Source organism: Entelurus aequoreus, linkage group LG18 (genome assembly GCF_033978785.1).
Source record: "Entelurus aequoreus isolate RoL-2023_Sb linkage group LG18, RoL_Eaeq_v1.1, whole genome shotgun sequence".
Lineage (NCBI taxonomy): Eukaryota > Metazoa > Chordata > Actinopteri > Syngnathiformes > Syngnathidae > Entelurus > Entelurus aequoreus.
Window position 1 is genome coordinate 20215097 of NC_084748.1, and position 17348 is coordinate 20232444.

Consider the following 17348-nt stretch of genomic DNA (forward strand, 5'->3'; position numbering starts at 1 on the left):
TCGTACAATACCTTGAAGAGGCACAGTTACAGCAAGGATAAACCAACTGTGTTACACAAACAAAACCATAACTTTGCATGTACAGACTAAATGTGAATTTATTTTGCTTCCTCAGCTCGTTGTGATTACTTACCAATAATCACAACGAGCTGGGGTCGCATTGTACCAAAAAAAGAGATCGAGACAAGCTCGCTTGTCTCAACAACTGTTCAAACTAAAGAAGAGTAAATCATGGTGCGCTATGTTAAGTTGTTAATGAGTGCATTTACTACATTATCGATTAGTAACTGTACCTTGATTGCACCTTGATTTGTACCTAAATATTGGATTATTTTCTCCAGCAAATTTTATTTATGCAAGAAAATAATAACCCGTGATTAATCATGTTTAATCACAGGTTTAAAGTGTGTATAATCTGACAAAAACAATAAATCAGTAATCATTTTGACAAAATAAAAGTATTATTGAAAGTTCATGAGCAGGAATATATTAAAAATTATACTTAGCCGTATTATTTGGGTTTTTTTTGTCAGTAAAACTAACGTGAGAACGACTGCAAGTTATGTTTACGGGCACAGCCACACACGTCCTTTGTAGCAAACCTGGTGCCTGTTTTTTTGTTGTTTATACTCTTGTTAAGAAATCTCCATGGGGTTCCCAGATACTTTTATTTTGAAGCATTTCTTGACAGTGTCACTTCTGCCTCCTTCCTGTAGGTGTCACTTCCGCTTCCGCTTTAATGTGTGGTAACCAGTGTTGGAACTAATGCGTTACAAAGTTTGGCGGTAACTAGTAATTTAACGCGTTATTTTTTATATTCAGTAACTCAGTTACCGTTACAACATGATGCGTTACTGCGTTATTTTACGTTATTTTTTATGTAGTATCGGTTAGAAACAGAAGATCTAAATGTGTGTTTTATTGCAGAGTTGCGGTGTCGCGGAAGAGAAGAAAAGAGGCGCTCTGTGTGTGTCTGGGTGTGTGTGTGTGTGTGTGTGTGGGGGGGGGGGTGTCTACGGTTCGGCACACACGTGATCCGCGGTTTGATATATGAAACAAACAAAAAAAGGTTGATCGCACGTTCAGTCCACACACAGCGTGGTCATGGCGAACGGAGTAACGGAGGAGCTTGAACGCCCCGCGCCATTTAATGTTGTGTTTATAAGTGCAGACTTGGTTGTGCAAAACGAGGGTTTTAAACACATGCTGAACGTGCTTGAGCCACGTTACGATTTCCCGTCGCGCACCCACTTCAGCGATAACATTGTGCCAGATCTTTATGAGCAGGAGAAGAAAAAAGTTGTGGATGAACTATCCCGAGCATCATCTGTTGCGCTCATGACAGACTGGTGGACGTCCAGGGGAACTATGTGACGATAAGCACTCACTTCATCACAGCAGACTGGGAGATGAGAAGACACGCCCCATTGCGCAGGTACTGACAAAAGCAGTGGAGGAATGGAAGATAAAGATATCCCAGTCACACGTGATAATGCCAAAAATCAAATAATTGCAGTGAATGAGGCAGGACTGGGACCACAGATATGTGCTTTGCACATGTAGTGAATTTGGCATCACAGAAGGGAATCTCAGTCAATAGGATGGAGCACCTCCTTGGGAGGATCAGGAAGGAGGTTTCCTACTTCCACCCAAGCACAACAGCTGCTCATGTGCTTATAGGCCTACTGAAACCCACTACTACCGACCACGCAGTCTGATAGTTTATATATCAATGATGAAATCTTAAAATTGCAACACATGCCAATACGGCCGGGTTAACTTATAAAGTGCAATTTTAAATTCCCCGGGGAACTTCCGGTTGAAAACGTCTAGATATGATGACGTTTGCGCATGACGTCAATGGTTGAAACGGGAGTATTCGGACACATTGTATCCAATACAAACAGCTCTGTTTTCATCGCAAAATTCCACAGTATTCTGGACATCTGTGTTGGTGAATCTTTTGCAATTTGTTTAATGAACAATGGAGACTGCAAAGAAGAAAGCTGTAGGTGGGATCGGTGTATTAGCGGCTGGCTGCAGCAACACAACCAGGAGGACTTTGATTTGGATAGCAGACGCGCTATCCGACGCTAGCCGCCGACCGCATCGGTGATCGAGTGAAGTCCTTCGTCGCGCCGCCGATTGCTGGAACGCAGGTGAGCATGGGTGTTGATGAGCAGATGAGGGCTGGCGTAGGTGGATAGCAAATGTTTTTAGCATAGCTCCGTGAGGTCCCATAGCTAAGTTAGCTTCAATGGCGTCGCTTTCTCGGTCCGAATCGCTCTCGCTGCATTGAAAACAATGGGGAAATGTGAGGAGCCTTTCAACCTGTGACGTCACGCTACTTCCGGTACAGGCAAGGCTTTTTTTATCAGCGACCAAATGTTGCGAACTTTATCGTCAATGTTCTCTACTAAATCCTTTCAGCAAAAATATGGCAATATCGCGAAATGATCAAGTATAACACATAGAATGGATCTGCTATCCCCGTTTAAATTTAAAAAAATCATTTCAGTAGGCCTTTAAGACAAAGCAAGAAATGCTAAAGCTGCCTACTCATAAACTCATACATGATGTCCCAACGAGGTGGAACTCCACTTATTGATTGATTGATTAATTTAAACTTTTATTAGTAGATTGCACAGTACAGTACATATTCCGTAAGATTGACCACTAAATGGTAACACCCGAATACATTTTTCAACTTGTTTAAGTCGGGGTCCACGTAAATCCATTTTTGATATGTTGGAGCAGCAGGCAGCTATATACTCTGCATTGACCCCCAACACCCTGAAGACAAATGTCAAAGACATCATCAACCTGTCTGATGATGATGTGAGAGTGGCAAAGGAGGTCCTCCAGGTGCTTAAACCCCTCAAAACTGTTACATCTCTACTGAGCACTGAAACTTCACCATCTGTGTCAATGATCCTGCCACTGAAAACAAGGATTCTACAAGCCATGGCTCCAAGTGTGGAAGACAGCAGCATCACTCCAGATGTCAGGCTTTATTTCACTATATATGTTTCAAGGAAGATGATGTGCCTTCTTATGTTGCACTTTAAGTTGTTTTTTATTAATGGTCAATGGTCCAAGTTTAAAGAAAGGAGAAATGCCTTATTATGTTGCACTGTTTTTCATTAATTATGTTAAAAGGAAGATACAAATGCATGTCATGAATTGATTTACGTGGACCCCGACTTAAACAAGTTGACAAACTTATTGGGGTGTTACCATTTAGTGGTCAATTGTATGGAATATGTACTGTACTGGGCAATTTACTAATAAAAGTTTCAATCAATCAATCAATCAATCAATCAATCAAAAAGTCTAGTTGATCAACAGATTGTATTATTCTTCAGTGCAATAACAGTACTTAAATGAAGGCTAAAAGGGCATTAATGGGAGCTTTAAAAAAAAAGAAGAAAAAAAGAAGTAACTAAATAGTTACTTTTCACAGTAACGCATTACTTTTTGGTGTAAGTAACTGAGTTAGTAACTGAGTTACTTTTGAAATAAAGTAACTAGTAACTGTAACTAGTTACTGGTTTTCAGTAACTAACCCAACACTGGTAGTAACTTGTTTTCTCTCTGCTTCGTTCAATCGGTGCTCTAGTCTTTGACGATGTGAGTATGTTTATGATTGTATAAGACTCATTTAGATTATTAATAGACATTACTGTGTTTGTGTAATGTTTAGTGGTGTTTTACGAACATTATTGGTGCCTGGTTGTTAAGAAGCTACCGGCTAACATCTCACTGTTATGGATTGCATTGCTGCTTAGCAGCAGCAATGCAATCCTTAACAATCCGATAGCATGTGTGGCTAGTTCACACATGCTATTGTGAAACTGCAATATATTGACAGCTTGTTTGTGCATGTATAGTTTCTGTTCTTAATATTATTTCTCTAATACATATATACTTTAAACATATACAGGCATTAGACACAGATTGTTGTTTAATTAGATAACATAAATATTAATAAGTATTTAACTTGTGTATTACAGATACTAACCTAACCCAAACGTACCGCTGTGTATCCAATATGCACCATTAAAGCTTGACGAGTCCAACTGATGACCATGTGTTATCTGACTGGAACCCCAACGTGGTCAATATCCTAATAAACCAGTCTCAGAGTTTAATACTCAACAACTCTCCTTATACACGACTCTGGTGGTGTAATTTTTTAAGTCATGTACAGGTAAATGATTGCTACTTTTGGTAATAATCTGACATCCTTTGTAAGCATGGTTATTGCAATGCATCCCAATAATACCACTGTGGCCCCTAGAACCAATATCAAACTAAAATTGTAAATGTACAAGATAGTCCCCACACAGTCTTCTTATTTGCAGATGCCAGTTGATGTTGATTTTCAAATATTGACTTGCTACAACTTCATGACCAATTGCACAAACTAATGTTTTCTCCTTGATGGTATTCAATAATGCATAGATACTCATCACAATGTTGAGACAAGGAACTGTGAAGGTTCTCTGACAAGTGTGTGGAAAGATGCTACCTACCAGGCTGATAAAGATGAGGATGAGCTGGATGACATCTGTGTAAGCCACAGAGTAGAGCCCCCCTAGGAGCGTGTAGACAATGGCCACCACCGAGGAGATGATGATGGAGTAGATGTAAGAAAGGTCTAGGATCACACTCATAGTTCCACCTGGAACAACACAGCATAGTGGTGAGCACCAGAGGACTGATGGGACAAACGTTGTAACAGTAAGTTGTCTAATGCACATATATTTATTGCTGGCAATACATGCAACATTTTACTATCACAGGTTTAGATGATTATTATTAAGTTTTCAATCTCTCATTTGCTTTTAAATAATTTCTCTCACACACAGACACACATATACATGCATCCACTTTTAAGGAGCTATACATTATTTAAGTTCTATGCCTTAATGCTGTAGTACCTAAAAACAATGATGTGTGAATAGTGGTGCAATTGTCATCTAGGTCAATAAACTTACACTTGGGCAAAGAAAAGTTTGCTTCAAACATCTTAAAAAATATATGAAAAAACTTAACGCAACAAGCTGACATAAAGTGTAACAGAACCGTACAAAAATGAAACTGAACAAAAGCAGCCTATCGATTGTGCACTCAAAACATGTTTTTCACCCTTTATAACAATCAAGAAAAGAAAAGAGAAAAACATAAAGTGTGTTTTAAGTAATAAAAAAACTGTGTAAGAAGTTCAAATGAGTAAAAGTAAACATGAATTAAAAAAGACATCTTGTTACTCAAACAAGGCAAGCAAAACGTCACTACCTTTACAGTCTCTTCTCCCACATAGCCGGGTCCCCCCAGCCGCAGCCTGTAGCCACACCACAACAATGCCCTTAAACAGAGAAGTGTCAGATCTGCACCATCTATCGCCACTTACCACCCCTATGACCAACCGTACCCTCCCCCTAACTAACCTCATACACACTTTTCCCAAGCCCACGTGTACCCTTTGTGTTAAATGCTAAGTTTTGCTCTTCTTGCCCCTCTCCCATTGAATGCATTAGTCATATTAGTTTATTAGTCGGTACACACCTACAGTAACCTACTAACCTTTACATAACTTTGACTGCAGTCATCAACGGTCTGTTCACACTTGGCACTAAAATACCAGAATGTGCTCGGTGAGCTCAACATGATGGTGTTAAAGCACAAGACCCTGTGCACTCCACTTTGTGGTGAGTCACATAAGCATATGGTAAATAAAACCTTGGATGACAAATCTCCAAAATGCCCCTGTCGTCCTCAAGTCACATTGGTTTGAACCTTTGTAAATAATGTTCCTCACTTCAGATTGCTTTAACGGTTTTGTATTCACAAAACTAAAACAGCCCAATTGTCATTTTAAAGAGAATAAATAATCTTGACCTTTCAATTTTTCTGTATGCGACCCTCGCTGAAAAAAGTTTGAACACACCCGATGTTCATTGTAAAACACTTTATAGCATCACGCATACTATTTTTAAACTGTCATAGTTTCAGAGCTGGTTTGGAGAGGGCTTTCAGAGCTTTTGTTTTCCATTGGATAGGCTTCAAAGGGGTGTCATACTATTTATTTTTTCTGGAACCAAAAGCTTGCTTTGCTTATTAGTGCTCACCCGTTATGTTAGTCAAGTGGGGGTGGTGATATCTTAAGTAAATCCCAACCTATTGCCTTTATTTTAACGCGACTTGTTTTTGTTTACCTCCGCCAGGAGGAAGTATATCTATTTGCTGGGGTTTGTTTTTCTGTCTGTTTTTTAGTTAGTTAGCAGCATAACTCAAAAGTTATGGGCGCATTTTATTAGTGCCAGAAAACAATGGATTTACATCCAATCACAATTCTTGTTCATTACAAAATTGTGAATTGATTAATTATACTCAAGAATCCATTTTTAAAATGACATTTTATTATAAATTATCCATCCACCTTCTTCCGCTTATCCGAGGTTGCGTCGTGGGGGCAGCAGCCTAAGCAGAGAAGCCCAGACTTCCCTTTCCCCAGCCACTTTGTCCAGCTCCTCTTGGGGGATCCAGAGGCATTCCCAGGCCAGCTGGGAGACCTAGTGCCTTCAATGTGTCCTGGGTCTTCCTCGTAGGCCTCTTGCCGGTTGGACACGCCCTAAACACCTCCCCAAGGAGGTGTTCAGGGGGCATCCTGACCAGATGCCTGAACCACCTCACCTGGCTCCTCTGAATGTGGAGGAGCAGCTGCTTTACTCTGAGCTCCTCCCTATCTCTAAGGGAGACCCCACCACTCAAAGGAGAAAACTCATTTCGGCCGCTTGTACCCTTGTACTTGTCCTTTCGGTCATAACCCAAAGCTCATGACCATAGGTGAGGATGGGAACGTAGATCGACCGGTAAATTCAGAGCTTTGCCTTCTGGCTCAGCTCTTTCTTCACCACAACGGATTGATAAAGGGTCCACATTACTGCGGGCGTCGCACTGTCGATCTCTCGATCTACTCTTCCCTCATTCGTGACAATGAGGTACTTGAACTCCATGTGGAGCAAGATCTCCTCCCCAACCTGACCCAACCCGGAGGTGGCACTCCACCCTTTTCTGGGCGAGAACCACAAACTCGGACTCAGACTTGGAGGTGCTGATTACCATCCCAATCGTTTCACATTTGGCTGCAAAGCGATCCAGCGAGCGCTGAAGATCTTGGTCAGATGAAGCCATCAGGACTACATTATCTGCAAAAAGTAGAGACCTAATCCTGCATACACCAAACTGGATTCCCTCAATACCCTGACTGAACCTAGAAATTCTGTCCATAAAAGTTATGAACAGAACAGGTGACAAAGGGCAGCCCTGGTGGAGTTAAACCCCAACCGGGAATGGGTCCGAATTGCTACAGACATTGACCAAGCTCTGACACTGATCATACAGGTAGCGGACCGATACCCCATACTCTCTGAACACTCACCACAGGACCTCCCAAGGGACACGGTCGAATGACTTCTCCAGGTCCACAAAGCACATGTAACCTGGTTGGGCAAACTCCCTTGCACCCTCGAGGATCCTGCCAAGAGTACAGAGCTGGTCCACAGTTCCAGGACCAGGACGAAAACCACACTGCTCCTCCTGAATCCGAGGTTCGACTCTCCGGCGCAGCCTCCTGTCCAGTACACCTGAATAGACCTTACTGGAAATGCTGTGGAATATTATTAATTTTATCCCAAATAATATACAGCGAGAAATTATTAAAATAAAAAAACTCTACGCCAAGTATCAAAATCTAATGCTGAGTTGTTTTAAATTTTAAATCCCTAGAACATTTGAATTAACCTTATTTAAAAATGTCAGAAATGGATAAGGATCAAGTGAGCCTATTTTGAGGGTGATCTGAATAATTTCTACATTCCGCTATACAGTAGAACATATGTAGCTGCAAAGAGTGAACTCTCGAGCAACCGTTTTGGGAGCGACAGGCGAACAAAACTAACACACACAAACTCAGCAATTTTATTTAGCCATAGATTTTCTGGGCTTTGTTTGTCTGTCTGTCTGTCTGTTAGTTAGCAGCATAGCTAAACATGTTATGAGCGGATTTTTGCTAAACTTGGAAAGGAAAAGTCAGAAATTAGATGAGGCACAACTGATTAGATTTTGGGGATGATCCAAATTATAAAATAGATTCAGGATTTTTTTAAAAAGATTCTTTACTGTCAGAAGATATGGCCTGGTGGAGATTTGCGATTTTACAGTGCGTTTCTGAGTCGCCACATTATTCTTTTCTATTTTTTATTTTTACCATTCAATTAGACAAGTGTCCAAATCTACTGTATTTTGCAAGCCATCCATCCAACAATGTTGTGAATGATGTGGAAAAAAGTGAAAATCATTCACACATTTCCTAATATTAAAATCGCTATTCATGACAAAGAAGTGTATTTCCAACACATACTGTACACATAAAAACAAACACTTGTATAAACTGACTGTTAGTCACTATTGATCACACACCAATCACAATGAAGAAAATGTTACTTTGATTCTACATTTCTTGCTTTAATCCACACTTGTATACATTTAGGTTTATGTTTGTTAGCATGCAATCAAGTATTGGTGGTGGAGAGACGTATTTTAATCTTTTAATGTCTGTTGATGCGTGTTTTGGTTATTGCTACCGGTAAATAGCAACGTTCAAGAATAATTGCTGCAGTTTTATAAAACATTTTATATCCTTTTAAGTATTTGTCTGATTAATTGGTTGATAGTTTGGCAAATTCTGACAATTCTGATTATGAATCCTCAAAATAAAAGCATTTAGTGTAATCTACGCTCCATTGCTTTACATCAGTAAATTTGACAAAATTGAACAATAATCAATTAACTTTTTTAAATTCTTTCTTGCAGGATTAACCCATGTGACACAAGGACATACAAATTCACGGCCAAGTTGGCAATGTTGCAAAGTGTAATTAATTGTAAGAGCAATTACTGTATGTTTTGACTGGAAAATGACGAGGTGATCGTAAAAGATGTTGCATGATTAAACTCTCACTTTCACTATTAGCTGCAAGAGTTCTTGTTTTATAGTAAGACCTTTATTTCAAAGTCTCTTTAATGAAAAATAAATGAATAAGCACTTAACACCTTATTAAATATGTTGTAAAATTTGAAATAATATACATATAGTATACAATGTATGTATAGTATATATATATATATATATATATATATATATATATATATATATATATATATATATATATATATATATATATATATATATATATATATATATATATATATATATATATATATATATATATATATATATATAAAATGTATAGTTATGAAGTTGATGCCAGACTGAGATATTATGTAACAGGTCACTTTGCTTACCTAAAGTATGGTTGGCCATGACATAACATTAACTGCATCGTAAATATTTCCTGGTGGGTTTGCGTTCCAGTTTTAGAACCAGATTTCTTATCTCTTGTGTGCTGAGCTGTGCCCTTTACCACTGTTCTAAATTTAGGGTTTGAAAAAAAAAGTTGGAATGAGATTCCGGGGCCCCTTTGGCTCCAGGGAAAGGACTTGAGTGGACCAGATAGAGCTGCCTAAATACCCTCGTGTTGTTTTTAGATCCTCTGCCTACCCACATACATGGGTAAGTGTGTGAAGAAACACACACACACATGCATGCACAAAGACACACACAAACATACACCATTTTCAACATACTGTATGTTCCCAGCCCTGCTTTCCTTTCCTGCAGAAATTCCTGTTGATACTACAGGGTCCTGACAGTGCACAAAGTCGGTCTTAAATTGACATGCTGAATCCATACACAAACACCATTAAAGTTAATGTATAGAGCAGATGAAGAGGCTCATGATCGACAGCACACGTGTGGGCTATAAGCTCAGCATACTCTCAGTCTAGTGCATCAAATGTTGGTCGGTGTGTGTCTGTGAGTGTGTTTGTGTCATGCTAGACATACAGTAGGGATGCATAGCTATTCTACAGACGACAGGAGGCTTTACTGAGCAGTGAGTCAACTTGGACTAAAATGTCTCATGAACATTCCTGTCTCCTAGCCATTCTTTTTGTGGTGTGTTTGCACGTTTGACAGCAAATGTAAATGCAAATGTATGCTCCTACACATACCGTATTTTTCGAACTATAAGGCACACTTAAAATCCTTTAATTTTAATTTTGGTTGTGCTTACCGACCTCGAAACTATTTTATTTGGTACATGGTGAAATGCTAAGTGTGACCAATATGATGGCAGTCACACATAAGAGATACATGTAGACTGCAATATGATGGCAGTCACACATAAGAGATACGTGTAGACTGCAATATGACTCAAGTAAACAACACCCGGCGCTCAAAAATCTATCAAAATGTTTTAGTACGACTTTGGTAAGCTATGGATTGTACTGTGCTTGAACATGCTAGTATTATCATGGTGTGTGTATAAGGTAAGACACATTATCTGGCATTTAGTTTCGCAATATTATGCAAAAGCAACTTTTCTTACCTTCTGGTGCCTGCTGATCTGTATTTGGGATCTGCGTAAGTCCTGAAAATTTGCCCGGGTCCGCCTTTGTAGTTTGTGCCGACACCGTAGTCGATAAGCTTCTTGTTTTTCTCTATCTTTTTGTTATTGGACATTCCTCCTCTGCTGTTGCCATTTCTAATATAAAGTATTGTAAAGTTCTTACTTATATCTGTCAGTAAACTTGCCATGAAAGCGCTAAAACATGCCGGCATAGTGAGTTTACATTATTCACCCAAGGAACTTTAGTTATTAGAGAGTTCTGGTCGGACGTTTTTTTCACAGGACACATTTCCGGCATTGTTATTGCACTAGTGAGCCACGGATGAGGAGATGCTGCTCCGTTATTGATTTAAGTAAGGTCTGAATGTCATTAAAACAGTTAGCTCCATCTTTTGACACTTCTTCCACTCCCGTCCTTGCACGCTAACAAAGATGACGGAGAAAAGACGTTGCCGAAGGTGAGCCATGTAAATAAGACCGCCCACAAAACGGCGCATCCTGAAGCGACTGTCAGAAAGCGGCTTAAAATGATCTGTAAAACATAATGTATGCAACATTTTGACCAAAGAACCACCATTACATGTTATGTAATGGTGATTACATAACATGTAATGGTTACATTAAGTGTTTTCAATTTAGAAAAAATATATATATATATTTGACCCCTTTATTGCGCTCTATAATCCGGTGTGCCTTTTGTATGAAAATAGACCTGAATAGACCCGCTCATCGTCGGTGCGCCTTACAATCCAGTGCACCCTATGGTCCGGAAAATACGGTAATTTACATATAAACATGTTACACACACAATTTGTTATGTAAGGCACGTATCATTGAACCAGCCAAAGAACAAAAAACTAAACTCTCATCATGTGAACAACCTGATTTGAATATTTGACCACCTTTCACAATCAACAGGCTGCTACCACTGGAAAAGAAGACAGCGTTAAAACACACACACAAAATGATGCACATTCACACCGACATCCACCATTGACACCCACACACAGAAACATATTCTTCAAACACATTACATACAAAATGATACAGTAGGAATTATGTTGTAGCCAATATACAAAAATCACATTTACAAATTGATTTACAATGAAGAAATTCCCTTAAATGCAATTCATGTAATAACATACTACAAATATTCCTTAAAAAAAATAGTGTTAAAAATGCCCCTCAAAAGTTACAATTACTCATAAAAAAGACACATTTTGTTTAAAGAATCCCCCAATAGGTCTTTTTCCACCCCAGGAACTTTAACAAGAACTTTCCAAAATACCCTAGATAATGAAATATCCTATGTGTGTAAATAAAGTTCTACCATGAATTTCTATTACAACATACTTGGCAAAGTGAGAAAGAAGAATGATAAGAACTTTCAAGTTGCAGGAACTTTTCTGGGGCATCTGTGTGCTGAAGAACGCTGATTAGTCCAATTATCTTGCAGTGTTTTTATTCAGCCATAGTGTTTAAACTACTTTTGCAGTTTAATGCTGTTTAATAATTTTTACAAGCTTCATTTTGATACGCAAAGCTACGATAAGTGTCTTTTCTTCCTTTGCAACGCCACCTGTCAGAGAGCAAGACTACCACAGGAATAAAAGTAAGGAATCGTTTTCTATGCTACCTCCGCCAGGAGTTGATGTGATCGCCGGGATTTGTCTGTCTGTCTGTTGGGAGTGATATCCATCTATGTTACTATGTTACCTAATTTTTAAGTTACAAGACCGTACTTCTTCGTGTGTGCATGCTAGCGGTCCCACCTCTACCCACAGAGAAAAAGACAGTGGCTGACTGACAAGAGGGCTCAATCAGTTTATTTAAATCTCAAAAATATATGGGCAGTTGTTAATTAAACCTACAGCAAATGTCAATGTTATTTGATTTCGGAGGTGACCCAGATCACTGTCTGCATTCAGTTTTCTTGTTAAATGATTCTTTACCATCAGAGCCTGACATAACAGGAAAAAACACACCTCAGCCTGCATGCTTGCAAAGGACAGCGATTGCGAAAATCATCCCCAAAAATGTGCTTGTCAAGATGAACTAGTAAATAGGAGTTTTATCACAAAACAACTGTTGATTTTACAAACATCTCCAGGTGAACCCAACCTTTTGATGAGTTGTTACTTGTTCATATCTTTAAATCTAATTTAATTTAACACTTAAAGTGTCAATCGACATTCTCATTAGAAGAGCTGAGAGCTTGATTTAGTTTGAGTGTCTGACTGGTGAGGGACCCAGTGCCGTTGGACTTAACAAGTTAACATTATATTATTTTAGCCCTGATGCATGGCTTCAACATATGCAGAAATAAACAAATTCCAACATGCAAGTTTACTTTTGCCATGGAATCAATGGCAGATTAAACATTTTATATGTGGATAATATACTTGAGGATTTTATGGCCTTATATTATAAGGTTGAACCATAAAAGGCTGTAGTTTGTGCCGGTGTTTATAGTATTTCTATTCCTTCTTGGTTCTGCGTCTTGTCTCTGGCACCAATCCTCAATGGCCATCTGTTTTACTTAAGAGTTCTATACATTGCATGCCTTGATATGTTTATGTCTGCATGACGCATGCACGCATGATAGAACCAAGCAAACAATTCTATAGTGCAAGGAAACTCACCCAGGCTCACAAGTGTGCGTGCCACCCACAATACATCAGCGACTAGTGCCGGAAAGATCAGAGCAGTGGCCAGTACGTTTCCGTACTTCTGCTGGAAAGGATCCATCATTGTCACATATTTGTTCTCTCTCATGGGCTTTGCAAAAAAAAAGCCACCTGAGAAAGGGAAAGTGTTGGTGTTAGTCTTCAGAAAAAAGTAAGCATGCTTATGCAGCTATCAATGGAAAGCACAAACAGAAGACCGGTAAGGTGTTGGTCAGGAGAATGCTAACTGACTGCTAGATGATTAAACACTATGAGCTAAACACAGCGACAAAGGCCAAGGACAGATAATTCAATGCTATATTTCTTGATTAGGAACTTTGACATTTCCTTTATTCTTAACCAGTGTTGGGACTAACGCGTTACAAAGTAATTTATTTTCGGCGGTAACTAGTAATCTAACGCAGTATTTTTACATTACCGTTACTACATGATGCGTTACTGCGTTATTTTACGTTATTTTTTATGTAGTATCGTCTAGAAACAGAAGATCTAAGTGTGTTTTATTGGAGCGCTGCGGTGTCGTCCTTCTGTGTCACAAGGAAAAGAAAAGGCGTGCTTTGTGTGGGTGGGGGTTGGGGGGGGGGGGGGGGGGGGCTCCCAGACCGTAGTTGAGGAGCGCAGGGGAGACGTTCCTCCAGGGCCTATGTACTTCGGGGCTAACAACCTTCACTTTACCCGGCAGTGGGTCTTTACAGCTCCGGACTCGAGGGTGAATGAAGAGGCCAGCGGTTTGTTGCAACTTTGTGATTTTATTGGTGTCTTGCACGCAGCCATCCACCAAGTTAGAGCACCTGCACGCACTCACTGTTGCCGCTCTCTCACCTCTCTCGCCCACTCACTCACTGACGTCACTCACCTCACATGCTGTCATATCTTAAAGGGCCACACACACAAACACATACGCTACTCTCATAACAACTAACAAGACATCATGGCGAAGCCAGAAGTCGAGTTTCTTAACATGGAGACATTCTCAATACTTTTCTTTTGTCGAGCACAAAGAAAATAACCATCGATCCATCCATCCATCCATCCATCCATCCATCCATCCATCCATCCATCCAGGTCGGGTCGCGGGGGCAGCAGCCTAAGCAGGGAAGCCCAGACTTCCCTCTCCCCAGCCACTTTGTCCAGCTCTTCCCGGGGGACCCCGAGGCGTACCCAGGCCAGCCGGGGACATAGTCTTCCCAACGTGTCCTGGGTCTTCCCCGTGGCCTCCTACCGGTCGGACGTGCCCTAAACACCTCCCTAGGGAGGCATTCGGGTGGCATCCTGACCAGATGCCCGAATCACCTCATCTGGCTCCTCTCGATGTGGAGGAGCAGCGGCTTTACTTTGAGCTCCCCCCGGATGACAGAGCTTTTCACCCTATCTCTAAGGGAGAGCCCCGCCACCCGGCGGAGGAAACTCATTTCGGCCGCTTGTACCCGCGATCTTGTCCTTTCGGTCATAACCCAAAGCTCATGACCATAGGTGAGGATGGGAACGTAGATCGACCGGTAAATTGAGAGCTTTGCCTTACGGCTCAGCTCCTTCTTCACCACAATGGATCGATACATCGTCCGCATTACTGAAGTGCCATCTCCGGGTTGGGGAGGAGATCTTTCCCCAAGTGGATGAGTTGAAGTACCTCAGAGTTTTGTTCACGAGTGAGGGAAGAGTGGATCGTGAGAACGACAGGCGGAAAGAAAATAACATTTTAGTTAAATGTAAATTGTGTCTTGGATCAAAGATCCTATCTACTTAAAGTTAAAGTTAAAGTGCCATTATGTTGCAGCTATTTAAAATAGTTTTGTCAATTTGTTCTGGCCTGAAATAAATTGAAACATGTCTTTGTCTTTGTGTGTTGTATGTAGACCACATTGCTTTCTGAGTTCAGTGATGCAAATGCATGTCAAGTTGATCAACAGATTGTATTAATCTTCAGTGCAATAACAGTACTGAAATGAAGGCTAAAAGGGCATTAATGGGAGCCTTAAAAAAAAAGAAGAAAAAAAAAAGTAACTAAATAGTTACTTTTCACAATAACGCATTACTTTTTGGTGTAAGTAACTGAGTTAGTAACTGAGTTACTTTTGAAATAAAGTAAGTAGTAACTGTAACTAGGTACTGGTTTTCAGTAACTAACCCAACACTGTTCTTAACTCTCATAGTATGGTGGGCTTTGTGGCAACAACCAGTTGCAAATGTTCATGACTGAGTGTATAAGCTCATTAATTTCAGGTCTCTTGGGTTCAAGTCATCACTTTGCACCTGTCGCCTCAAATTACCATCCTGAACTGATTCCGTGTGGTCCTATTTTTAACGTGAGAGAAACTTTTATAGGTTTACAGGGATATTGATATTCTAATAAGTTTTGCCAACCTCTGGAAAAATGTATACAGGAAGTTTGAGGACCAGAAGTTGAGTGGATACATTTTATTTAGCTAGCTAGCAACTGCTCACTAACTGCCAAGGCAGAGTAACAGCTAGAGCAAACAGATTAAAAAACATCTAAAAAAATTGAAACAACAGTGAAATTTATAGGTGAGCTATCAAACAAGCTGGGATGAATTGGATTAGCCTTTGGCAAGCTGTTGTCAATAGAATGTATTCAAATTTTACAGACCTTTTTTTATTGTTACTGTAATACAATAATGTTTCCCTTTTTAGCTCAATACTGCATTCCTACGTTTGTTTCTAAAGACAGGGTAATTCTGTTTTAAAAGGACAGTTGGCAACATTGGTGGTCAACAACACTATAATTTTGGAAATGTATCCAGTGTATATTTCTTAAAGGGGACCCGTGATGATTTTAATAATAATAATGATAATAATAATAATAATTAAAAACATACATTTATTTTGTAAGGCACCTTTAAAGGCACTCAAGGTCACTGTACATTGTGTGAAAGCAGCAACAATAAAGATTGAAGCAAAGTTAAAGTTAAATTAAAAACAGAAATTTGCATTAACAGGTGTAGGCCTGCCTAAGCAAGTGGGTTTTGAGGTGAGTTTTAAAAATGACAATAGAGTCAATGTTCCTGAAGGGAGGGAGTTCCAGAGGTGAGGCGCAGAGAGCCTGAAGGCTTTTAACCCCATGGTACACAGGCGGGTTGATGGGACGGTCAAATCGATGGAGGAGGTAGGAATATTGATGTTGAGCATGTCAGACAGATATGGCGGGTAGAGATTATAGATAGCCTTTAAGGTATGGTAGAGAATCTTCCTCTTGACTCAATTATAAATGTTACAATGTTGGACTCTCATTTCAAACAATACTCAGGTTAAACAATGCCGAAGCGTTAAATCATAAGGTTCATTGGGGTGTGAGCTTGCACGCAGTTTTGTATGCGCCTGAAAGCTGTGTTTTTGTGTCTTCTTTTTAACAGTGGGCTATTTGTGATGTCACAGATTGACGGATATACATTTGTAGTTATTCTCAGACATGTTGTGCCGACAAGCCTTCTCCCCCTCTGCTGAGCCCACACCACTGAAACTGTTGTTTCATTTCTCTGAAATAAATACTTCTGGGATCATTTCTCCACAACATTTTACAAGGTGAGACACCTAGAATGTACATAAAAGAGTAAAAATGCATTTCTTTCAATATGCATGATAACAAAAAAGGTAATATTAAAAAAATGGATAGATGTTGATAGTTTAACACATTCTGAGTGGTATACACAAGTTATGGAGATGATATCAGTCGAAAAACTGCATTTAGTTTAGATAATAATGAGTCATATATTGGATTATGGGATCCATTATTTAATTTGTTTTAACTGTTAAATGAACCAAAAACATGACTTATTATATCTTTGTGGAAAAATATTGGACACAATGTGTTGTCAAGTTTATGAGATGCGATGCAAGTGTAAGCCACTGTGACACACTTTTGTTCATTTTTTTTAAATTAATGTATGTAATGATAATGTCAATGAGGGATTTTTAATCACTGCTATGTTGAAAATGTTACTAATATTGATTGATACTGTTGTTGTCATTTTTGTTTCAATACTTTTAGATTGTTCTGTTGTTTGTGTGTCCTCTCAATTGCTCTGTTTATTGCTATTCTGAATGTTGCTGGGTCGGGTTTGGTTTTGGAATTGGGTTGCATTATTATGGTATTGTTGTGTATTGT

General features: G+C 39.5%; 1 protein-coding gene across 2 annotated transcripts in view; it reads right to left on the reverse strand.

Annotated features, from left to right (window-relative positions):
• Positions 1-17348, reverse strand: part of LOC133633927 (high affinity choline transporter 1-like) — a 49306-nt gene that overhangs the window by 10351 nt on the left and 21607 nt on the right. The window contains exons 4-5 of one of the 2 annotated variants that reach the window (XM_062026743.1): positions 13181-13336; positions 4536-4684 (exon numbers count right to left, since the gene is read on the reverse strand). In XM_062026743.1, coding sequence (XP_061882727.1) covers positions 4536-4684; positions 13181-13336 — 305 coding nt within the window. Of the gene's footprint in view, positions 1-4535; positions 4685-5301; positions 6995-13180; positions 13337-17348 lie in introns of those variants that run through there. The other variant, XM_062026744.1, reaches the window with a different exon arrangement.